This window comes from Apium graveolens, chromosome 2 (genome assembly GCF_009905375.1).
Source record: "Apium graveolens cultivar Ventura chromosome 2, ASM990537v1, whole genome shotgun sequence".
Classification (NCBI taxonomy): domain Eukaryota; kingdom Viridiplantae; phylum Streptophyta; class Magnoliopsida; order Apiales; family Apiaceae; genus Apium; species Apium graveolens.
Window position 1 is genome coordinate 71,025,997 of NC_133648.1, and position 25,179 is coordinate 71,051,175.

The 25,179-nt window shown below is 37.8% G+C and overlaps 1 protein-coding gene across 1 annotated transcript; it reads right to left on the minus strand.

Moving 5' to 3' along the window:
* Positions 1–9,454: 9,454 nt before the first annotated feature.
* LOC141690599 (uncharacterized) lies at positions 9,455–11,068 on the minus strand. Its single transcript, XM_074495388.1, has 2 exons — positions 10,299–11,068; positions 9,455–10,130 (listed from the first exon to the last, which is right to left on the minus strand). The coding sequence occupies exons 1-2, from the start codon at positions 11,066–11,068 to the stop codon at positions 9,455–9,457; spliced, it is 1,446 nt and encodes a 481-aa protein (XP_074351489.1).
* Between the last annotated feature and the right edge of the window lie 14,111 nt (positions 11,069–25,179).

Consider the following 25,179-nt stretch of genomic DNA (forward strand, 5'->3'; position numbering starts at 1 on the left):
ATTATAGCGAACAATTCTTATTATACCACACCCTTTTTTCATATCTTCTGATTATAACAGAATATCACCAATGAGTACCATTACAACTTATTCTAGAATTCTTCTAGTTCGTGTTTCAATCAAGCTTTCTAGTTAACAATTTATCCATCCTTGAGAACATACACTTATTCTTATTAGTTAACTTGTTCAACTTCCTATAACCAACACGTGGTCTTAACCAATATTATTATAATTTTGTGAAAGAATTCTTTTGGTTTTAAAACATCACTTCTTAAAAATTGTTGTTGTCAAACCACCATACCTTCATCTCCCCTTATGTCTTTCCATACTAAACCATCTTTGTTGATCCAGTCAAAAGCATCAAATTTACCATAACCCACTTACGTGAGTGGGGAAATCCCAACCATTCCTTGATGAACACACCCAAGTTTATTCATAACTAGAATTTCTTCGATCTTGAATCTTCATGACAAATATCTCCCACATGATTGAGGTATGCTTCATCTTCACAACGTATTAATCGATTATCTGGTTATTATTAAGAATTTCTTCATTCGCTTCCGTTGTCCAAATAATCATTTTCCTTATCTGATATACGCAGCTTTGCTTTCCTATTTCTCTAGTTAATTCACCTCATACGGTTTGCTAACTACTTCTATTTATGCCAAAATCTCAGACTTGGAACGTATCATATATACAAATTTTCTGCCTCTAGTTTGATATCCTCATAACAACCACGTCATTGGCATAATGGTTCTTCTCTGCACGTATATGTCCATCATTTATTGGCTTGCAATTGTCCACATAACTCCCTCTGCTATACGGGTTCATTTCACTTCCTTTTAAGATATTCAAAGAATAGATCTTACACAAGAAGGAATTTGTGTATATGATTCTGATTGAAAACTTTTTGTAAGGGATAAGAGTACAAGGAAACAATCGGAAGGATTCATGAATCAACAAATCATGATTGAAGAAGAAAGAATGAATAATGATTTAGATAGGCATGAGACAACCATATTTGTACTCGAGATGTCCAATCTTTCATACTATATGGCACACAGCACATGATTAGATGGCATCCCACCAGACTCTTTGTCATTTCGGCAAAGCGTTACATCATAACACTGCTTGTCCCAATCAGAAAATAATATTTTGAAGAAGGAATGATTCGAAAGGGATTCAACAATCACCTTATAGAGCTGATCATGAAAGAAGTTCATACTTTACTCGAGATTTGTAAAGATTATAGGAAAGAATGATATCATTGATCGTCATCCACATTTCATCTGTTTACAGCTTCAACGCTTGTCCAATCAATAGATCCCATTCCAAGTCATATATCAACTTTAGAAAATTCTCAGAAATGCTTTCTTGAATCGTTCATTAGAATAATTTCCCATTTATTAGGTCTTGTATCTTTAGCGTCACACTTCCACGTTCAATATTTCTATAATTCGACCCTATTTGCACTCTTTACGAGACTGAAAATCACAACTTCAAATTCCACTTACACTACTGATCATTCAACATATTCACTCATTTGCTAATACCATTCTTCTTTTAGAAAGTCTGGAGATTTCCTTAATCTTCTTTGCTCGTAGTCGGCTTCTTGTGAGTTGATGTATTCTTCGAACTCTAATCGTCTCATAAATTGGATGAACAGTTTCTCCGTACATTGATTCTGTCGTTAAACTTATTAAGCAATAATTGTACTCCTGTTAGGAACAATCAAATCTTCTCCATAATAGTGGGTCTGCATGGCCTTCTAAGCGAATCATACTAACTTCTAGAACAAGTATCCTTCTAGGTAATCTGAATCTTATAACAAACAAGAAACTCAAGTAGTAGTTTGACAACCAAGTTTTCAAAACTTGTTTTGTTTAAAGAAATTTTAGAAAAAAATTGTTAAGAAAATCTATGTTGAAAACTGGTTTAAAATTTTGAGAATCTTACACCTGGTCGTCAATACTATTTAAGTTGGTTGTTATTCTTTTCAACCACTACAAAGTATCAAATTGGAAACACCATCAGATAAAAGCTCATTCATTTCTATATATCCTCTATCCCTCGTTGGGTTCATTTTACCTTCATTGGTCGATTAAATTCCAATTACCGTTGCATATTATTTTATTCATAACTTCACTTCTCGTCTTCCATACTGGTAACATTCCCATCATCATCTCTTACGATTACTAAGTATAATAAATCTATCCTGTAATCATCAGATTTATTTTATAACACAAGGTCGATTTACATCACATTACTTCTATACGTATCATGTTTGATCATCACATCCTCATCTAATTTTCAAGAAAACTCTCGATTTCCAATCCTCTCAAATTTCTTTAAAGATCCATTTAGCTCACCCCAAAAGATATTCGTGGGTGGCATACTCATTAATAGCTCCATATAACCTGGTAGCAGCTATCCTTTGGAATAACTAAATTATCTATCTAGGTTCCTTCCCACTTTCTTAATACCTCGTATACTCACCATATGTTGTAGCTCTCGAATCCATCCTCATAGGTGTTGTTACTTCATAAGACGAGTTTTAAACGGATGTTATAGAACAGGGTGTAGAGTAGACATAAAAGATGCACCCACAATTGAGTATCCAGTAGAACCACAATCAACATGTGGGGGATTCTCGAATAGGTAGTCTCACATCAAGGATGAGATAATAGCTTGAAAAGGTGCAATCGTCGCAACAGGGGGTCAAATGGCTAACACCGATGGAAAAGCAGGGCGTGAATCAGATGAGGGTCCTCCGCCTGATTGCTCCGAATGATTAGACGATCCCGGGATAAAAGAATTTGTCATTGCCACTATTTGAAAATCGCGTCGCTAGATAAGGATCTCGAATCTCATCACGGATCGCACTAAAACCTACTATTTGGTCGCACTCAACCTCTCGACATTCTATTTTCCTATTTCCTAATCCTAATCCTAACCCTCTATCCATTCCCGACAATCTAGGCTTGTTTCAGTGACTTATAACATGTAGCTCTGATACCAACCTGTGATGCCCTCCAAACCCGGGTCAAAAGTTTGGGGCTCATAACACATACCACAATATATAAACCTGTATATAAAGTATTATATGCATTGACCCTTTTTTACACAACCACGGATCGCAACAGGTTTAAGTATGAAAACAAGCTACAACTTTAACTTTTATTACATCGCACCAAATCCCAACTAGTTCAACTTACAATTGATAATGATATCGTTCTTACAATCTTGCATAACTCATCTATAATATAAAGCTCCTGCTAGCTCGATCCAACTTAACCTGGAATCCTAGCTCGCACACTGGACTGGGATCCTCATTACCAACAATTTCCATTTCAACTGTTGAAAACATAAGAAAAGTTTGCAAGAGTGAGCTAACTAGCTCAGCAAGTCATAATAGAAATAACAGAGGTTAAACAATAACCAATTGAAATGATTCAGAAGAATCAAGTTTTTGAATAAGCAATGATTAGAATTGGATATTCACTTTTCATTTAAAAAAACAAGGTTAGGCTGCTGATCAATCATGCATTAATCCCGAGAAAGGCTCCCAGCTTTGCTCTATATACTGGATCCAAGGCACATATTGGTCTATTATGACCGCGAATCTGGTCCGACTATGAATCTGGTCCACATTTATAAAACTATCCAATTCTAAAACAATTCAATATGATAACCAATGTAATTCAATAAGCTGAAACAAAAACCATATTTATCTTGAAGCATAGGGTGATTCACAATACCATGAAGGTATAACAAGGAATTCAAAAAAGATTGGCTTTCAATCAAGGAAAGAATCAGAAAGTAGAAGACCAAGGGTTCAAGGATTACAAGGATTGGTCTTCTGTTAAACAAGGAATAAGGGTTGGTATGTCAAGCAATTCATTATCAGAATCAGTATGTGGTAGATATGTATTTGTGGAGTAGTATCGTATGTATTTGGATTGTATCGTAGAATTCAACAATCAATGGTTTATGAAGAATAAGGCTTATGGCTCAAGATCAATCAGAATCAGGGTTTAAGGTTGAATAGTTTAAAGTGCTTGCAATATAAAACAAGAGTTATTTGAATAATAGCAACATGTTATGAGAAAGTTTGAAAATATTTGAAATACATCTTGAAGAAAGGTTCAGAAGTACTTGCCTTATCACATATGATTTCCATTTTACTTGTACTCATCTAACAGTTTCACTCTTCAACCACTTTCCTTCTCTTTTTATGCCTTGTTTCTATTTATCAATCACTCTCCTTCTCTTTCTACGCTTCAGTTCTATTTACTGATCACTAGATTCCTTTTCTATGCCTCGTTTACTCTGCTAGGCATCACGAGTATTTATCAATATTCAAACTTATATTATTCTAATCGTCACGTAGACGTCATAAGCTTTTATCTACCCTTCATTTCACCCAAATCCGATTTACGGATTGAAAGTTATGACTAAAACAATCAAATAATAATCACATAGGCATATAACACATCAATCAGATAGCACGTAGCACATAGCATGCAAGATATTCGATCAAAATAATGTTTCAAAGAAGATTCGGGGTCAAAATGATTTTTCAGGTATTTAACACGAATTTTTGAATATTTTTCAGAATTAAATGGGACTCCGAATCATTTTATAATTAAATTATAGGGTTCGAATACGCGAATCTGACTTTAAAATAATTTTATAGTAATTATCGAGCCTTGAAAATAATTTAAAATAATATTTTGAAGCTCGAAACTATTTTTCAGAATTTTTAAAACAAAAGTAAATAATTAAATCAAATTATTAAATCAATTAAAATTAATTAATAACTAATTAAATTAATTAATTATCAACTAAAATTAATTAATCAAATAATTAAGATTTATTTTTAAATAAAAATAAATTTTCAAAATTTAAATAATAAATTTTTGAATTTTAAAATAAATAAAAATCGATTTTTGAAAATATTATTAAAAGTAGGTATAATTTTTGAAAAAATCTAAACAGAAATCTGATATTTGAAACTTTCGTAAACAGAAATCCAGGTTTTGTAAATTTGGAAAAATAGAGGGATTTATTTGCATTTTATCCCCGTCCCCATCACCGGTCGCCGCCGATCGCCATTAACGGCGATCCCGAGCTTTTCCGGTGACACAAAATCAACCCAGAATCACACGCAAATCTCAGGGGATGATCTTTCAACTCCCAGAAACACAAATATGCAATCAAATCATGCAACCAAATAATGAAATGGCCAGAATCGTGGCCTGAAATCCCGCCGCCGCCTGGGTTCGATTCTCCGGCAAGCACCAACCAGGAATCTTCTTTTAAAACAAGTGGTACCATTCGATTCGTCTTTCGACGATCTACAACATGATATAATCAATTTAACACAATAACCCCTATAGAAAAAACACCCAATTTCCAATTAAGGACATTCAAATACATAAACCCTAATTTCAATTTCCAGAATCAAACATCATTTTCTCTATGTTATTGGACTCTATTTTTGACATATAATATACCAAATTGACTATAATAATATTATCTACACGATGGAATCATCAAATCATATCAACAACATCAAGAACAAATTTGCATAATTTAATCTTTAATAAATTTGAAATAAAACAATTCAATAAGAAAAATACCTCGATTTCTGCACAAAAATAGATGGTTGATTCAGAAAGGTATTTTTGAGAGCTTCGTTTTGATATATTGCACGCTTGAATCGGGGTTCGATAACGCCTTCGTTCGTGCGTTTGATTTTTAAGAACGCAACATAAATTCGACATTTTCTCTGTATTTTACGGGATTTTACTGATTGATTATGATTATACGAATAAAATGAAATGATAAAAGGGCTATATATATTTTTGGAATATTGGTTCGTTTTGGATCGTTTTGGATCGATAAATTAGTTACTTAGCCGCTAAGTAACTGCAAAAACGATCCGATTTGATACCCGTAGTGGATAATTATCCAAACTGGGCTTCTTATAAAACACTTTATACGAAAATAATGTAATATTATCCCGTCTTTTGAGAATACGGGTTTTGTTGCTTTATCGAAATTATTATCTTATCGAAAATTTTGTGCCGGGCCGCGCATGGGTCAAACTGTAATTCGGATCGAAAAAGTCAAAGCACGGAAAATGTCTGGAATTACCAGATTAGGTTAGGAAGGAGTTTTCGGAAAAGTTTCGGGTTGTAAAAACGTAAAAACGGTTGAAGTCAGACGATTCTCGGCTTTATAAAATAGTTTTTTAATTATTCAGAAAATAATTAAGAAATTCATAAATCAATATAATATCATATAACACTCCAAAAATTACCAGAAAATACCTTAATTATCTAAATTTTATTCTTGACATAATAAAATTAACATACTTATACTTTACCACATATCAACATCTACATAACAGCACCAATTGTCAAATAATTCACCAAAAATCACATAATAATCACATAATAATCATTTATCGATAAAATAATTACACACTATGTCCCAGATATTACAGCCTTACTTTACCCTGGGAGGTGTCCAAACAAAGTTCAATCCTGCAATCTTAGAAAGGGAGGCTGTGACCCAAATAAAGAAATTTTGCGATTGTCTCGGGTTCCAGCCAACCCGGGATACTTTTATGAACCACAAGCTGCTATTCGAACTCAGTTGTAAGTTTCATGTCATTTCAGATTGCTCTCTTCCTTTTATTCCGGATTGCCCGTCATACTTGGTGATCCGGATTAGCGACCCGGGTCGGGTTATTTATTTACTTCAGAATTTATATTTACCTTGTTACTGCTTCCTGATTGGGATTGTTGATTGGATCTGGGGATCCGGGTCTCTTTACTTTTTAAAACTTGTAGATCTTTTTTGCTTATGGAAACTGCTTTGAATCTTTATTTTGGTTGTTTGGTCCGGTTACTTGGTAAACTTCATTTTGATTTGTTCTTTTTCCCTTTTCTGCAGTTCTACCGCATTACAATCCTTCCTTTAAGGCGATAATGTCTTCTTCTTCCTACGCTGCTGCTTTTAACACCTTGGGTCTGGCTTTCAAGACTTCAAAGGGAGCACCCGGACCCGGATTCGGTTCTGCGGATGCTGAGGGGGGTGCCGAGTCTTCTGCCCCCTAAAATGTGGTTGATCTGGGTAAGGCACCCGTGAATGATGATCCGGAGGTCCAGGAGATTTCCGGGGATGAGGACCGTCCAACGAAGAAGAGGAAATCAGTTCCGTCCAAGCCTCCCCGGGGTAAGGCTGCTATCTCCAGCTGGGTCATCTGCAACTCGGAAGGAAGAGATCCGGACGGGGATCCGATGAAGGTTGGGACCAAGTCCCTGGTGGATCTGGCCGGGTTCATGTCAAGCATCCCTTTCGAGGAAGATTGGGATGAAGTAGAGGGTTCTAGTATGTTTGCAGCCTTCAAGAGGGTAACCGGGCAATGGGGATAAGTAAACTTTAAGCAGTTTTTTATTTTTTGTCCGGATTGCTTTCCTTTCCTGAATCATGTTCCTTTTTCTTCCTCCAGGTGGGGAGCGCCATATTAATATGTTCTAATATCACTTTTACTGAGGTCCGGGAGGCTAACAACATGACCAGAGCTGAAAAGATTCGGGCGGATAATCTGAAGGATACTGGATGAGGCTCGGGAGAGCTTCCAGACCGTGGAGTCTGGGATAAAGACCCAGCTGAAGAATGAGAAGACCCGGGCTGAAGGTCTTGCTAAAGAAGTGGAGAAGCTAAAAGCTGACTTGGCTGTGAAGGAGAACTTAAATAAGGAGGCCATCATTACCGAGTTCAAAGCCAGTGATGTTTACGACTTCGAGGTTGCTGAAGACGGGGTCCCCGAGGTCCGCAGGTCCTGGGTTGTTGTTGAGAGGCACATTAAGACCGATCCCCTGGCCACCTGGGATAGCTTCATCCAGGAGTTTCTGGCGGCCAAGGCAGCTATTGAACAGGGTAAGGGGGAGCCGGAGCCCTATAATGGTCCCAGCCCTACCTTCCTTTAGATTTGCTCCAGCTTTGTCAAGCTTCTCGGGCCTTACCCATGTAATTTGCTTCTTTCTAGTATTTCTTTTGCTTTTCGTACTTTGATTCTGAACAATTTGTAATATTCGACTTTGTCCAGATTGGTGGCAATCTGGGTTGCTATTTTATGTTAAGTTGTTGCTTGGCTAATTTGTTTTTTGTCTAGAAATTATTTTAAGTAGCTTGATAATGCTTTTGATCCGGGTGTGAAGGCCTACCCGGATCTGTTTACTTTTCGCTTTTGTGCTTGGGAAATGCTCCAAGTAGATGGTTGTTGCCCCCAAAACGGGTATGGATTTATAGCCGGTCTGGGTCCGGGTGTGAACCATTACCCGATTTAATACATGCTTTGAGTTCGGGTACATAGTGGTGGGTTGCAATCCGGGTTTGTATGCCTACCCGGGCTGGTTTGTGCTTTTAATGTGGGCTTTTAATCCGGGTATGACACCGTATCCAGATTGATGTTTTGCTTTTGCTTTCATATGTACTTAGAGAATAATCTAAGTACACAATAGTTGCTTTCAACCTGGATTTGGATGCCTATCCGGGTTGATTTTTGCTTTTAATATTGGCTTTCAATCCTGGTATGATACCATATCCGGATTGAAGTTTGCTTTTTGTATTGGTTTTCAATCCGGGTATGACACCATATCCAGATTGATGATTGTTTTGTTTGCTCTATGTACTTAGAAAATTATTCCAAGTAAATAGTGGTTGCTGTTGACCCGGATTTGGATATATGCCCGGGTTGTTTGCTTTTAATTTTGGCTTCTAATCCGGGTATTGCACCATATCCGGATTGGTTTTTGTTTGCTAAGTAAATAATGGTTGCTTTTTACCCGGATTTGGATATCTGTCTGGGTTGTTTGCTTTTAAGTTTGGCTTTCAATCCAGGTATGGCACTATATCCGGATTGGTTTTTGTTTGCTAAGTAAATAGTGGTTGCTGTTGACCCAGATTTGGATATATGTCCGGATTGTTTGCTTTTAATTTTGGCTTTCAATCCGGGTATGGCACAATATCCGGATTGGTTTTTGTTTGCTAAGTAAATAGTTGTTGTTGTTGACCTGGATTTGGATATCTGTTCGGGTTGTTTTCTTTTAATTTTGGCTTCCAATCCGGGTATGGCATCATATCCGGATTGGTTTTTGTTTGCTTTTTTTTGTAAGTTAAAATAAGAACTGGTTGAAAAAGGAAAATTCTTTACATTGACTTGAAATTTTCTCCATACAAAATATTAAATGAGATATTGGTTGCTTTCCATATACTACAGGTTTTTTGATTGTTTTTCCCTGCTTTTTCTATTGATAGAATTTTCTAAGCCTGGGTCTGTGCCAATTGTTTGGGATCTCGGATTCATCCAAGTTTATCAGCTTATAGCTTCCCGGCCTTAAAACTTCTTTGATTTTGTAAGGCCCTTCCCACCTTGGCATTAGCTTCCCAGTGTTGGTTGGATCTGAAGCTTCTGTGTCTCGAAGTCCAGGTCTCCAACTTGAAAGTTCTTGACCCTGGACTTCTTGCTGAAGTGCTCCTTAGTTTTTTCCTTGTACTTCTCCATCCTTTCAACGGCCTGGTCTCGGACCTCGTCAATTAGCTCGATGTTTGTCCTGAGCCCCTCCTCGTTGGCTACCTCATCGAAGTTAATTGCCCGGTGAGAGGGGGATCCTACCTCGATGGGCAGCATTGCTTCAGTTTTATAAGCCAGTTTGAAGGGTGTTTCGCCTGTGCTTGTTCGGGGGCTTGTTATGTAGGCCCATAGTACATTTAGCAATTCCTCTGGCCATTTGCCTTTGCTTTCTCTGAGCCTTTTCTCGATTCCACGGAGAAGGATCCGGTTGGTTACCTCTACTTGGCCATTTCCTTGAGGGTAGGCTACAGATGATTTCTTGTGCAGGATGTCCCGCTCTTGGAGGTAGGATTCAAACTCTGATCCAACGAACTGTGGCCCATTATCCGAGATCAGTACTCTTGAGATCCCGAACCTTATCAAGATATTGTCCATAAACTTGATACAATCTTGCTGGTTTATGGTTCTCATCGCCTTCGCCTCAACCCATTTGGTCATGTAATCAATTGATACTAACAAGTACATGAGGTCTCTTCTGGCCCTGGGAAAGGGTCCCATAATGTCAATACCCTAGAAAGCAAAGAGGATTGGTGATAGGACTGAGGAAAGTATGACTGGGCTGATCCGGGGCACATTGCTGAAGAGTTGGCATTTCTTATATTTTTTCATGAACTTTATTGCATCCTGGTGAATAGTTGGCCAGTAGTACCCTTGTCTTATGATCTTATGAGCTAGGGCCTTTGTAGACATGTGATCCCCGTATATCCCTTCGTGAACTTCCATCAGACAATACTCTGCCTCCCCTGGGCCAATGCACTTCAGGATGGGTGATGACAAAGTCCGGTGATAGAGTATCCCCTCTTCAATGAAGAATTTTGCTGCTTTAGCTTTCAACCTTTGAGCCTTCCCTTTATCTTCTGGGAGCTCTCCCTTCTCCAAGTAGTTGATAAACGGAGTCATCCAATTCGTGTTGTTATCTATCTCCATGACTTCTTCAGATTCAATGTTGGGTTTCTGTAGTTCTTCGAAGTAGACAGAGAAATCCAGGACGGATGAATTCTGAACCAATTTGGATAATGTATCGGCTTCCGAATTTTCACCTCGTGAGATCTGTAGAACTTGGCTTTTTGGTATTAAGGACAGGCATCTTTGGACCAAATCCTGGTACTTAGCTAAAACTGGATCCTTGGCTATGTACTCGCCGTTTGTTTGCTTTACTACGATCTGGGAGTCGTTGTAGATGTTGAGGTTTTGGATCCTGAGGGTCTTGGCTAGCTTCAATCCTGTTATCGGGGCCTCATACTCTGCCTGATTATTTGTTGCTGAAAAGCCAAAGGAGATTGCAGTTTGAATTGTGAAACCTTCTGGGCTCTTTAGAATGAGGCCGACTCCTGACCTTTCATTTGTTAAAGAACCATCAACTTTGAGAGCCCAGGCTCCTGGGTCTTGATCATTGTCGCTCTCAGGGTCAATGCTCATGGGGCTAGGCTCCTCTTCCGGGAAGTTGCACTCGATGATGAAGTCAGCCAGAGCTTGGGCTTTGATTACTGTTCTTGGAATGAAATTCAAGTTGAACTGACTTAGCTCAACTTCCCAGTTTACCAACCTTCCTGAGATATCTGGCTTGTGTATTATCTTTCTTAAGGGTTGATTAGTTACAACTCAGATCTCCCTTCCCTGGAAGTAGTGTCTGAGCTTCCTGGATGCAGTGACCAAGGCAAAAGTAAACTTTTCTAGCCTTGGGTATCGGGTCTCCGCATCTTTTAGTACTTGGCTTACATAGTAAACTGGTTGTTGTTTTCCATTCTCTTCCCTGATCAGTGCTGCTCCAACTGTCAGGGCCCTTGCTGATAGGTAGAGGAATAGGGTCTCCCTGGGTTGGGCTTTGGTTAATACAGGAGGCTGGGAGAGGTACCTTTTAATTTCTTCAAATGCGCTTTGGCATTCCGGGCTCCAATTGACTTCTCCCTTGTTGGTTGCTCCTTTCAATAGGTAAAAGAAGGGTAGGCATCTCTCAGCTAGTTTTGAGATGAATTTTCTAAGTGCTGCCAAAGACCCTGCTAGCTTCTGAACATCCTTTTGGGTCCTAGGAGGCTTCATCTCCTGGATCGCTTTTATCTTTTCTGGGTTTGCCTCAATTCTCCAGTTGCTGATCATGAATCCAAGAAAATTTCCTGCCCCTACTCCGAATGTGCACTTTTCTGGATTTAGCTTGAGTGAGTATTTCATCAAGTTGTCAAAGCATTCTCTTAGGTCTCCTATGTGACCGGGGATGCTTGTGGACTTTGCAATCATGTCATCAATGTAGGATTCCAGGTTCCCTCCAAGCTGGTCTTTGAAGATTTTATTCATTGCTTTCTGGTAGGTTGTTCCTGCATTAGTCAATCCGAAAGGCAGCATTATATAGGCATAGACCGCCCTGTGGGTGATGAAGGCTGTCTTCAGGATGTCTTTCAGATTCATTTTGATCTGGTTGTATCCCGATTAGGCGTCCATAAAACTCAGCATGACGTACCCAGATGTGGTGTCAATCAATTGATCAATGTTTGACAAGGGAAAAGGATCTTTGGGGCATGCACTATTCAAGTCGGTGTAGTCGACACACATTCTCCATTTCCCGTTTGCCTTTTTTACCATAACAACATTAACCAACCATTCCGAGTACTTGACTTCACATATGATCCCAGCTTTGAGTAGTTTCTCAACTTCTTCATCTATTGCTTTCTGCCTCTCTGGGGCAAAAATTTCTTCTTTTCTGCTTAATTGGTTTCCTCTCTGGGTTGACATCCAAGCTGTGCATTGCTATAGATTCGTCCAACCCAGGAATGTCTTTTGGGTCCCAGGAAAATATGTCAGAGTACCCTCGGAGTAATGACATCAGGTCTTCTCTGAAGTTAGCTTCGAGTCCGGATCCTATTTTTACCTTCTTGGAAGGATTGCTTGCATTGATCAGGATTGTTTCTGTTTCTACCGCGACCTTGATCTTTGCTTGATTCTGGTTTGATACCAATTTCTGGATCCGGGCTTCTATATTTTTCTTCATATAGATTTGACCCTGGGTTGTCATTTCTTCTTGGCTGCTTTCCCTTACTTCACTTGTGTCAGGGTTGGTTGCTTGCACAATAGGATTGCCCTGGGCGAGGCCTGGGCTCAATTCAATCTCTGCTGTGACTTGGTTGCCTTTTTGCTCTTTCGAGCTTGGCTTGGTTGCTTTTGGATCCCGGATGGATTCTATAATTTGGACTTCTTTTCTCGTATCATCCCTTGAGTGGGGGCGATGTTTTTTAATGCTTTGCTGTTTGCGAAGTATTACGACCTTCCTCTTGTTGTCTTGGTGAGTTTCAGCAATGACCAGGGCCTGGCTATAGCATCTTTCGGCGACCTCATAGTCTCCCTTAACTTCTCCTATCCCTGTTGGAGTTGGGAATTTGATTTTCAAGTGTGATATGGAGGTGATTGCTTGTATCTTGGTCAGAGCTGAGCGGCCAATTATTCCATTGTAGGATGAGGGAGTGTTGATCACGTAGAATTTTATGACATGGGTGACTTGGTTTGGAGCCGATCCAAATATCATTGGTAAGTATAAGGTTCCCCAGATCGGGACCAAGTTATTCCCGAACCTATAGAGGGGGTCCTCTCGGCATTCGTTTGAGCGCACGCTCCCTAGCTTCATCCGATTTACAGTGTGCTTGAAGAGTATGTTTACTGAAGAGCCATTGTCAATCAATCTTCTCCTTACCTCATTATAAAAAATATCAAGTGTTACCACCAAAGCTTCATTATGATTCGGGTTGACCCCTTCATAATCTTTGTTGCTGAATGAGATTACCATCTTCAGGTACGATTGGATAGAGAACACTTCATCTCCTGAGCCTGGTATCCTAGGGGGGGAGTGGGACCCCCCTAGGACCACGTTCACTACATTCTTTCCTCTCCTTGGTCTTTCTTCCTTCTGATTTGTATCCCGGGAGACATACTGATTCAGGTTACCCTTCTTGACTTGGTTTTTAATAAAGTATTTGAGAGAGAGGCAATTTTCAGTTTTGTGCCCATAAGTTTCATGATAGTCGCATTGTCTGTTGTAAGGCCTACTCTTCGGGGGGTTTGCATGGGCTTGGGTGGGTAATAGAATGGCTTTGCCTTGATCTCCTTTAGTATCTTTTCTCGGGTCTTGTTCAGTGGTGTCTAGTCTGGTTCCTGCCTAGGCTCCCTGGGTTCCCTAGTTGGACCAGGGTCGCTGAAATATTGGAGTATTTTACACCACATTGATTTGCTGGGCTTGTTGGCTTTGCTTGAACTTCTTTTCCTAATGGTAACCCCCTTTCAGTCGGTCATCAGAGATTTTGCTCCTGGATCCTCCATTTCGGGTCATCCTTATGGCCGCGAGGACGTCTATTTCCTTTATGAATCTGGCTGCCATAGAGCAGGCAGCAACTAGGCTTTGTGGTTCTTTATTTATCAGCTCTACAATGTACCTCTCATTGTGTTCCGGATCCAGGTTCCTTCGAAAATATGCTCAGTGCCTCCCGCTCATCAAGATTCGAGATTTTGTTGATTGCTTTTTGGAACCTCCGCATATAGGTTGAGAGTGCTTAGTTTTCGTATTGGCGGATGGTTTCCAGGTGACACATATGCATTTTGTGTGTCTTGTTGGCTCTGAATCTTCTAAGGAAGGCTCCTCTAAACTCTTTCCAGGAGTTGATGCTTCGTGAGGGGATCCTGCTGAACCACTTTTGAGCCCCCCCTTGAGGGTCGACGCGAAAAATATGGACTTTGTTAAGTCGTTTTAGTAGTATATTTGGGAGACTTGTTTGAAATAATTAAGGTGCTCTTCTGGATCCCCTAGTCCATCGAAAGAATCAAAGTTATAATATTTGAGATTTTTCTGTCGAGGGATGGCTTCTAGGGAGTGACTGAAGGGTGTAAGAGTTTCCCCAACCTCCAATCCAGAATCTTTTTCCAATTTTCGTTGGAGCTCATAAAATAATATCTTTCAGATCCTTCTGGCCCTCCTCATCATCATCAGAAATGACCTCGGGGGTAGGGTCCCTCTGGGCCCTTTTTCCTTTGGTCTTAGCTAGGAGCCTCTCCTCTTCTAGCTGTATTCTTTTCTGAATCTTTAGCTCAAGTTTTTCCTCTTCTTCTCTTCTTATTTGTTCCCTCATTTCTGCTAACTTCTTCTTTTTGGTTGCTTCTGTTTCTTTCTTACTAGGCTCTTTCTGATTCTTTTTTGCCTTAGCTCCAATTCGATCGAAGACAGATCTCCTAGATTATTGAGAGTCTCCAAATTCTTCTTGGTCATCCTCTTGCTCATATTCTATCTGACCCCGGGCTTGTTCGTCTCTGTAGAGCCTGATTGCCTCAGCTAGTTCATTGCTTGTTAGGTTGGCCATATGTTCCTCTCCCACTGGAACATTGGTATACTTATACTAATTGAGCTCGATGACATTCCTGGCATCCCGGGGTGTTACTATCGTTTCCAGGACCGGGGTATGCTGTGTCAATAGTTGCTCCTGGAGGGTCTCTCGGTCTCCCCCAAGTTCCTAAGCCTGAGAGTGGTCCTGATCCTGGAACTGGGTACTAGCTGAGGGTCTACCAACTGTACTCTTTCCTGCTCTTGCCATTACCACAAGTGTACAAACAACTGATCAAGATTTGAGGCTAAAAATGTGGATCTGAGGTTGCTTTTTCGAAGGTAGCAAAAAATTTCCAGAATAACACCAAACAAACTTTCTGGGTTTTGCTAACAATATTACTGAACAAGAACAGCAGGCTCTAGGGCACAAAGACAGTATGCAAAATAAAGTAGATCTGGGTTTTAAAACTATCAAAACTATCAAAACCAAGGCTTTAAGACTATCAAAACAATCAAACCCCAAACGATCAAAACTAACAAACGAGAAAAGGCTCACACAAATGTGGCCTAACGTAATGAGCTCACACAAACGTGGCTTAAAAGAACAACATTCATATTCAAGAGAGGGTATGGTTGCTTGTGTTCTTACAGGTTTAAGATGTGGACTCTCTTAAGAGTTTGCTGATGAAGGTGAATCCAGGGGCACCGAGACCCAAGGATGGAGCCCCCTCCTTCTAGCGCCAAATGATAACTCCGATGAGCGAGGAGGCTCCTTTCGACGCCGTCCTTTGACCTTCTAGGTGTGAGTGAAGTGTTGCTGTTGTTGGGTATCTGCAAAATAACACCGGAGGGGGGTTTGAGCCCCGCGGCGCCTTCGGTGTGAGAATAAGAGTCTGGTTGAGGAAAATGAAGATAGAGAGGACAAGGGATGCTCTGTGTGTGTATGCCTGTGTGTAATATCCCATATTTTCAAATATTATTATTATTATTATTTGAAGTTGTTTATGTGATTTTATGTGAATTTTAGTGAATTATCTGGTAATTGGAGTTGATGTTTTGGATGTTTATATATGATATTCTTTGAGTATTCTAATTTTTATATGTGCAAAATAAAATATAGATAATTGTGATATTTTTCTGGTAATTTTTGGACTGTTATATGATTTCAAATGATTTATGGATTTATTAATTATTTTCTGAGCAATTATAAACTATTTTATAAAGCCGGTAATCGTCCAACCTCAACCGTTTTTATGTTTTTATAATCCGAAACTCTTCCGAAAACTCCTTCCTAATCTAATCTGGTAATTCCAGACATTTTCCATGTTTCACCTTTTTCGATCCGGATTACGGTTTTACCCGTACGCGTCCCAGCGCAAAATTTTCGATACGATAAACGTTTTAATAGATCAACAAAACCCGTATTATTGAGGGGCTGGATATTTTTACATTATTTTCGTATAAAGTGTTTTAAAAGAAGCCCAATTTTGATAATTATCCAAATTTGATATTAAATTGTATCGTTTTTATAGTTACTTAGCGGCTAAGTAATGTATTTTCGGATCCGATATGATTCAATAGGATACTTGTTACGTGTTTAAGATGCATTATATGAATTGATCTGTATTTTGGACGTGTATTTAATTGCGTTATTTGTTTTATCTCGTTGTATGTATGTTGAATGTATTTTATGTGTTTTCGGGATTTTCTATTTATTTAGGAATCGTTTCTGTTTTTCTAAAATCAACGGACCGGGTAGGGATGGCAAAATAATCCGATCTGACGGATACCCGATTCAAAACCCGAAATTTTGGATTTACCGAACCCGATTTTTTGGATTTGGATTTGGATATGGATTTAATTTTTAAACCTGAAAATTTTTGGATTTGGATTTGGATTTTAGGTATACCGATCTGAAACCCGATCCGAAATCCGAAACTCTATCCGAACCCGAAATCCGAAAAAACCCGAATTATTATATATATATTAATTACATATATATATAGTATTATAATTTTATATATTACACATTATAATATTGTAATATATATATATATTCATAATATACATTATACATATTATTATATAATTTTTAGAACATATATCTTTATATTTATGTTAAAAAATAACTAATTATAAAGTTTAATTGAATATAAATATTCAATCATTTAAACGGGTGATAAGGTTTATAAGGTTAACAAAGCATCTTTTAGTAATAAATCTAAAAAACTGGGTATCAATTGCGTTGATTTTTTAAATATTAGCTATACATATAAATAATAACACAATTAATGATGTGGTGTAGTCGTTGAAGATGACACGTTAAAACTATTTCTCTACAAGTCGCGTGTTCGATCCCAAGCACTTGCAATATCAATAATTATAAAATTTTCAGATTCGGGTTCGAGTTTCGGGTTCGGGTATGAATATCCAATTCAAAAAAATTCGTATTTTGGGTATACCCGAATCCGATCCAAAATCCGATGGATCGGCTTCGGGTATTCATTTTCGGATATTTTTCGGGTTCGGGTCAAGTTCGGATATGGATAAAATTTTCGGGTTTGGATATGGATTCTACAATACCCGATCCGATCCGACCCGATTGCCATCCCTAGACCGGGACCCCACCGGGACGTTAAACCTCACAAAATACATGTTTTTATTTTTATAAAGTCATTCATATTTCAAATACCCGGTATTTCTGCATTTTTGAATTATTCGCAATTTTTGGGAATTTTTGATACAAAATTTATATTTTATAGTTTTTAAAATTATTCCCCGTAAATTTTTGCTTTCGGGCTTCTAATTTTAAAGTACGAGTCAAAAAAACCGATTTATCGAGTATACATTCTGATAAATGTAAATAGCTGATTTTTGTATTTATATTTATATAAAATATTAGAAATTTGAGATAATTATAAAAAATGAATAGATAAGGTTTGGGGGCGTTCAGGTTGGTATCAGAGCCGAGGTTATAGTAAACTAGAAACGAGAGTGTGTAGGAGTGTGTATAGCTATGTGAGGACGTTTGAGCTCATATCGAGTTCCTGTTGGAATATTGGATATAGTACCAACGAGTATGTTAGATATATTTGATAATGTCATGGCTAATATGATTTATGTTTAGTTTTCAGATCTTACTTAAACAGGATAAATCAGTACTTACTGGAAGTCAGGACTTAAGGATATCAGTACTTATATTATCAGGAGATAATCATCAGAAGATGGATATCAGAACTTAAGTGCTGAAGTACGTTCAGATAAGGACAGTAGCTGATTAAAGGAAAGAAGATCGAGATAAACATAAGAAGAGATGCATGAAGAAGGAATTCTATGAAGAATAGAATACTTGGAAGAAAAGATATTTGATTGATATATTTTAGGAAGCAGAAGTATATTCCATATTAATTAGCGATTATCTTGTAACTGTGTAGTATATAAACACAGACATAGGGTTTACACTATAAGTGTTATCATATTCGAGAAGATTATTCATTGTAACCCTAGCAGCTCTCGTGATAATTATTCATCACTGAGAGGTAACAGTTCCATGCTGTAACAGAGTTTATTGTTTCAATAAAGTTTGTTTTCTGTTACTTGAGATATTAAAGTTCGATTTGATTGTACTTTACACTGTATTCACCCCCTCTACAGTGTGTGTGACCTAACAAGTGGTATCAGAGCCGATCTGTTAACGCACATACAGTTTAAGATCCAAACACAATCATGTCTGACATAGAAACTCCAACTAAGCCTACCAAAACTGAAGAACCAACAAAGACACAAATTCAAAGTCGGTATGAGACCATCAGAGTTCCCATACTGAGACCATCTGAATATCCCATATGGAAGGTGAGGATGGCCATGTTCCTGGAAGCAACATATCCAGAATATCTTGATAGAATCAAGGAAGGGCCTCACAAACCAACCAAGCTCGCTGTTGCGGTTGCAGGTGAAGTAGCAAAGACCGTACCAAAGGAGAAGAGTGATTATACTGCTGAAGATATCGCATCAATTGCTAAGGATGCTAAGGTACGACACTTACTGCATAGTGCCATTGAAAATGTAATGTCAAATAGGGTAATTAACTGTAAGACTGCTAAGGAGATATGGGATGCTCTGGAAACAAGGTGTCAGGGAATTGATACAATTAAGAAGAACAGGAAGACAATACTCACTCAAGAGTATGAACACTTTGACTCAAAGTCTAATGAGTCATTGACTGATTTATATAATAGATTTGTCAAACTCTTGAATGATTTGTCATTGGTTGATAAGGAGTATGATTTTGAAGATTCAAACCTTAAATTCCTGTTAGCTCTTCCTGAATGCTGGGATTTGAAAACAACAATAAGAGACAACTACAATCTTGATGAAACAACTCTTGATGAAATTTATGGAATGCTCAAGACTCATGAACTTGAGATGGAACAAAGAAGCAAGAGAAAAGGAGGAAAGTAAAGGAAAGTTGCTTTTAAGGCTGAAGAAGAATCCACCAAAGAAGCTACCACAAGGAAAGACAAGGGTAAAGCTCTTCTCACAAAGTCTGATACTGAGTCATCAAGTTCTGAAAGTGATGATGACTCAGATTCTGAAAGCTCCTGAGACTGATGCTGATGAGGAGATGATGAAGCTGTGTGCTCTTATGGTGAAAAGGATCACAAAGATTGCATACAGAAAGTTCAGGAAGGGAAAGAAGTTTTCCACGAAAGGCACAAGTTCTGATAAGAAGAATTTCAGAAGATCTGAGGGCAGAGGAGGAAAGTCTGATAGAGGAGATTATACCAATATCAAATGCTATAACTGTGGTGAGAAAGGCCACATATCTCCTGATTGCAAGAAAGTGAAGGGTGACAAAGGCATGGCTCTTGTCACAAAGAATAAAAGCTGGACAGATACCTCAGACTCTAAAAGTGAGGAGAATTATGCTTTGATGGCAAATGCTGATAAAGAAAGTGCTGAGAGCAGTTCTAAAGCTGCTGAAACAAAGGTACCTCAGACTACTTATGCTTTTCATACTGATGATATTAATGAGTTGAGAAGATATCTTAAAACCATGTTTGTTAGTTATAGAGATCAAATTTTAACATGTGAAAGATTAACTTCTGAAAATCTTGCTTTTAAGAAAAGAAATGATTTCTTAGAAAAAGAGTTAGTTATGTTCCATCAAACTCAGAAGGATAGAGATGATGCTTTCTATGTTAGGGATGAAGTGCTAAAAATGAATGAATCTCTAAAAACTGAGTTAGAAAAGGAAAGAGAGATTATTAGGACTTGGACTAACTCTGGCAGAACAACTCAAAATTTGCTAAGTAGTGAAAATTGGAAAGAGGGCTTAGGTTATGGAGAGGATAAGAATGATAAAGGAACTGTAGAAATTAAGCCTGTTGTTGTTAAGCAAAAGTCAAAGTTAAAACCTGTTAAGTTTGTAACTGTAAAGTTTGATAATGAGAAATCAGAAGTTAAAGTGGAATTAACTTCTGACAAACTAAAACAGGAAAAGACAGCTGAAGTAAACATAGGCTTAATGACTAAGAAGCAGCTTAAGCATAAGCTGAAAGATGTTAAGAATGCAAACAAGGTAAAATCACCTAGGAAAAATAGGAATGGAAAGGAAGGTTTGAATAAAAGCAATGATTATAAGACTGTTCCTATGCTCCTAGGAAAACGTGTCATAACTGTGGAACTTCTAACCATCTGGCTTCTTTTTGCAGGAAGAATAAGAACATAAACTCCTTACCTTCAAAATCAGGAGTTAAGAGTCAGTCTGTTAGATATAAACCACAAAATCCTTGTTTTTATTGTGGTAGTTTATGGCATTCCATTTATGCTTGTAAGGAATATCATAGTTTGTACTATGATTATTATCAAATAAATTCTTCTTTGAAGAAAGTTTTCATTGTTCCTTCTAATGTAAATTCTGATTCAAAGTCTGACAGTGTAAGTTCTGATAAGAATAATGTTAACATAAACTCTGATGCTAAATCCGCTACAAATGTTAACAAACTTGATAAGGCCAAAGGATCCAAGAAAGTCTGGGTCCTTAAAACTAATCATTAGTGGTCTTTGTGATTGCAGGGCAACAGGAAAAATATTCTAGTTCTGGACAGTGGATGTTCAGGACATATGACTGGAAATAAGGCCCTGCTATCAGACTTTGTGGAGAAAGCTGGCCCAAGTGTTTCTTATGGAGATGGCAACATTGGAAAACCATTGGGATATGGTAATATCAATCTTGGGAATGTCATCATTAAAGAAGTAGCTTTGGTCTCAGGACTTAAACACAATCTGCTGAGTATAAGTCAAATCTGTGACAGAGGTTATCATGTTGATTTCTTTGAAGAACACTGTGAAGTTGTGAGTAAATCTAAAGGCAAAGTTGTTCTGAAAGGATACAGGCATGGTAACATTTATGAAGCTAAGATTTCAACAAGTACTGATGGTTATGCAATATGTCTGATAAGTAGAGCATCAATTGAAGAAAGCTGGAATTGGCACAAGAAACTCTCTCATTTAAATTTCAACAATATAAATGAACTGGTCAAGAAAGATCTTGTGAGAGGACTGCCAAATTCAGTATTTGCTCCTGATGGCCTGTGTGATTCTTGTCAGAAGGCCAAACAAAGAAAATCTTCATTTAAGAGCAAGACTGAATCATCAATTCTTGAGCCTTATCATCTACTACATGTTGATCTATTTGGTCCAGTGAATGTCATGTCTATTGCAAAGAAGAAATATGCATTGGTCATAGTGGATGAGTTCACCACATACACATGGGTGTATTTCTTGCACACAAAAAGTGAAACTGCATCTATCTTGATTGATCATGTCAAACATCTGGATAAATTGGTCAAAGATTCTGTGAAAATCATAAGGAGTGATAATGACACTGAGTTCAAGAATTTAATAATGGAAGAGTTCTGCAAAAACCATGGAATTAAGCAGGAATTTTCTGCTCCTGGAACTCCACAGCAAAATGGAGTTATTGAAAGGAAGAATAGAACTCTAATTGAAGCTGCACGTACAATGCTTGAAGAAGCAAAGCTTCCAACCTATTTCTGGGCTGAAGCTGTGCAGACTGCTTGTTTTACTCAAAATGCAACACTCATTAACAAGCAAGGAAAAAACCATATGAGATGATGAAGAAAAAGAAGCCAAATCTGAAGTACTTTCATGTATTTGGATGCAATGGTTTTGTTCTCAAGACTCATCCTGAACAGCTATCCAAATTTAATCTAAAAGCTGATGAAGGAATCTTTGTTGGATATCCACTTTCCACAAAAGCCTTCAGAGTCTATAATTTGAGAACAAGAGTGGTCATGGAATCTATCAACGTCTCTTTTGATGACAAGAAGATTACTGGTCTTGAAGATTTTATTGATCATGATCAGCTGAGATTTGAAAATGAAGACTCAAATCTGATACTAAAAATCCTGACAGTCTAAGTCCTGATACTGTAAACTCTGATGGATTAAACTCTGATGTTATTGAAACTGTGGTAACTACGCCAAAGGAAGATGCACCTATACAGGGGGAGCATACTCAAGAACAAATCACATCTCAAGAAGCATCAGAACATACATCTGGCTCTTCAAGTTCTGATTCGTCAAGTTCTGATAAGCCAAGTTCTGATTGTTCTGAAAATCTAAATTCTGAAGAATCCAACTCAGAGAACATAGTTTCAGGGGGAGCATCAGAAAATGAAAATGAAGACAACATGGATCATGGGGGAGCATCCAGTTCTAGAGAAAAACTTCCATCTGCAAGGAAGTGGACTAAATCACATACACCTGATTTGATAATTGGAAATCCTGATGTTGGTGTCAGAACTAGAACAGGTACTTCAAACGAATGTCTTTACAATTCTTTTCTCTCTCAGACTGAGCCAAAGAAAGTGGAAGAAGCTCTTCAAGATGCTGATTGGGTGCAAGCAATGCAGGAAGAGTTAAATGAATTTGAAAGAAACAAAGTCTGGACCCTAGTGCCAAGACCAAAGAATAGATTTGTTGTTGGTACAAAGTGGGTATTCAGAAACAAAACTGATAGTGATGGCATAATTACAAGGAATAAGGTAAGGATGGTTGCAAAAGGATATTCTCAATAGGAGGGAATTGTTTATATTGAAACATTTGTACCAGTTGCTAGGTTAGAAGCCATAAGGATATTTTTGGCTTATGCTGCTCACAAAAAGTTTACTGTCTTTCAAATGGATGTGAAAAGTGCTTTTCTAAATGGAGAATTGGAGGAGGAAGTATATGTTGAACAACCTCCAGGCTTTGTAGATTCCAACCATCCAGATTATGTGTACAGGCTTGATAAAGCACTTTATGGACTTAAGCAAGCTCCTAGAGCATGGTATGAGACCTTAGCTCAGTTTTTTCTGGAAAGTGGATTTAACAGAGGAACTATAGACAAAACATTTTTCTACCTCAACCATGGAAAGGACTTACTTCTGGTCCAGATTTATGTTGATGATATCATTTTTGGGTCTACAAATGATAGACTTTGCAAGAAATTTGCCAAACTTGTGCAGTCAAGGTATCAGATGAGTATGATGGGGGAACTTAGCTATTTTCTGGGCCTTCAAGTCAAGCAGAATGAAGAAGACACTTTTATTTGTCAAACTAAGTACACCAGAAACTTGCTAAAGAAATTTGGAATGCAAGATTGTTCAAGTGCATCCACTCTCATGGCCACTGCAACAAAACTGGATAAGGATACTGGTAAATCAGTAGATATTACTGATTACAGAGGTATGATTGGCTCTCTACTCTATCTAACTGCAAGTAGACCTGATATCATGTATGCTACTTGTCTTTGTGCAAGATTTTAAGCAGATCCAAGTGAACCACACCTAATAGTTGTGAAAAGAATTTTCAAATATCTTAAGGGAACAGCTGATCTGGGATTGTGGTATCCTAAAGAATCAGATTTTAAACTAATAGGTTACTCAGATGCAGATTTTGCAGGTTGCAAAATTGACAGGAAAAGCACAAGTGGAAGATGCCAATTTCTTGGAGGCAGATTGGTTTCTTGGTTTAGCAAGAAACAAAAGTCAATTTCCGCATCAACTGCAGAAGCAGAGTATATTGCTGCAGGAAGCTGTTGTGCATAGATTCTTTGGATGAAGAATCAGTTACTGGATTATGGGTTAACATACTTCAAAATCCCTATTTACTGTGATAATCAAAGTGCTATTGCTATGACAGGTAATCCAGTTCAACACTCTATGACAAAGCACATCAGCATCAGGTACCACTTCATCAGGGAACATGTAGATGAAGGTACAGTGGAATTGCACTTTGTTCCAACAGTTCAACAACTAGCAGATATCTTCACAAAACCATTGTGTGAAGCTACTTTTACAAGATTGGTAAATGAACTTGGAATGGTTTCAGGTTCTTTCTCTAAATCTGCTTAGTTTTGTTCTGATGCATCAGACTTTATGATCAGTATTTACATAATTTAATCTCTTTGTGTATTCTGTGATTAATTGAAAAATGTGTTTAAGTACTGATTGTTGTCTGATATATGTTTCTAAACTCTGATAGTGATATGTCTATTTAGGTAACTATTCAATCCTATGAGGATAACTGTGCTAGATGCTGACCTAGTAGTCTTCAATAAACAAGGGATCTCATGTAAGAAGTAATTATTTCTGTGGAAATCTATTGACACAAGCAAATTCCGATAATTGAGCTTAGTTGAGTTTACTTTGTCTATCTTATTACTAAGTCACAAACTAGAATATTGCTTCTCATCTGTTAAGTTCTGATGCTAGTAAATCTGTTGAATGTACTAAGTGCTGATAAACCTCACTTATCAAAAGAAAAAAGCAAACGAATCAAGGATTAAAATTCAGGTACTCCTTTGAGATCTAGAGTAAAAAATGTGGAAGGGACGACCCAAGTGCATGGCTGGTATTAAGTAAATATGTATTAGAAAAACAAAATATTTTCTTGGTGACTTTTCAAACTCTATGATTACTGGAGAAATACTCTGATAATAGCATAAATTCTGATAAGCAGTCGTGACGCTATTCAGTTTGTCGAGAGTAGGAAGAAGAAATGATTTATTTTCTTCTTCCTGTTTTTCTTCATCATCAGCCTTGCCCTGCTTCTTGAGCTAGGACAAAGGCTGTTGTCGTTAGGTTTAGCAGCTTAGGGAAATCTTGTACAAGTTCTGATGTAATTTAAATTTCATGAATGTATTCTCTTGATATATTAATGAAATT

Excerpts from the sequence above, each read along its gene's own strand:
- LOC141690599 (XM_074495388.1), bottom strand. The coding sequence starts at position 11,068 with ATGAGCATTGACCCTGAGAGCGACAATGATCAAGACCCAGGAGCCTGG. Across the intron at positions 10,131-10,298 it reads CATAAGATCATAAGACAAGG|GGCCAGAAGAGACCTCATGT; the intron begins GTACTACTGGCC and ends ACCCTTTCCCAG.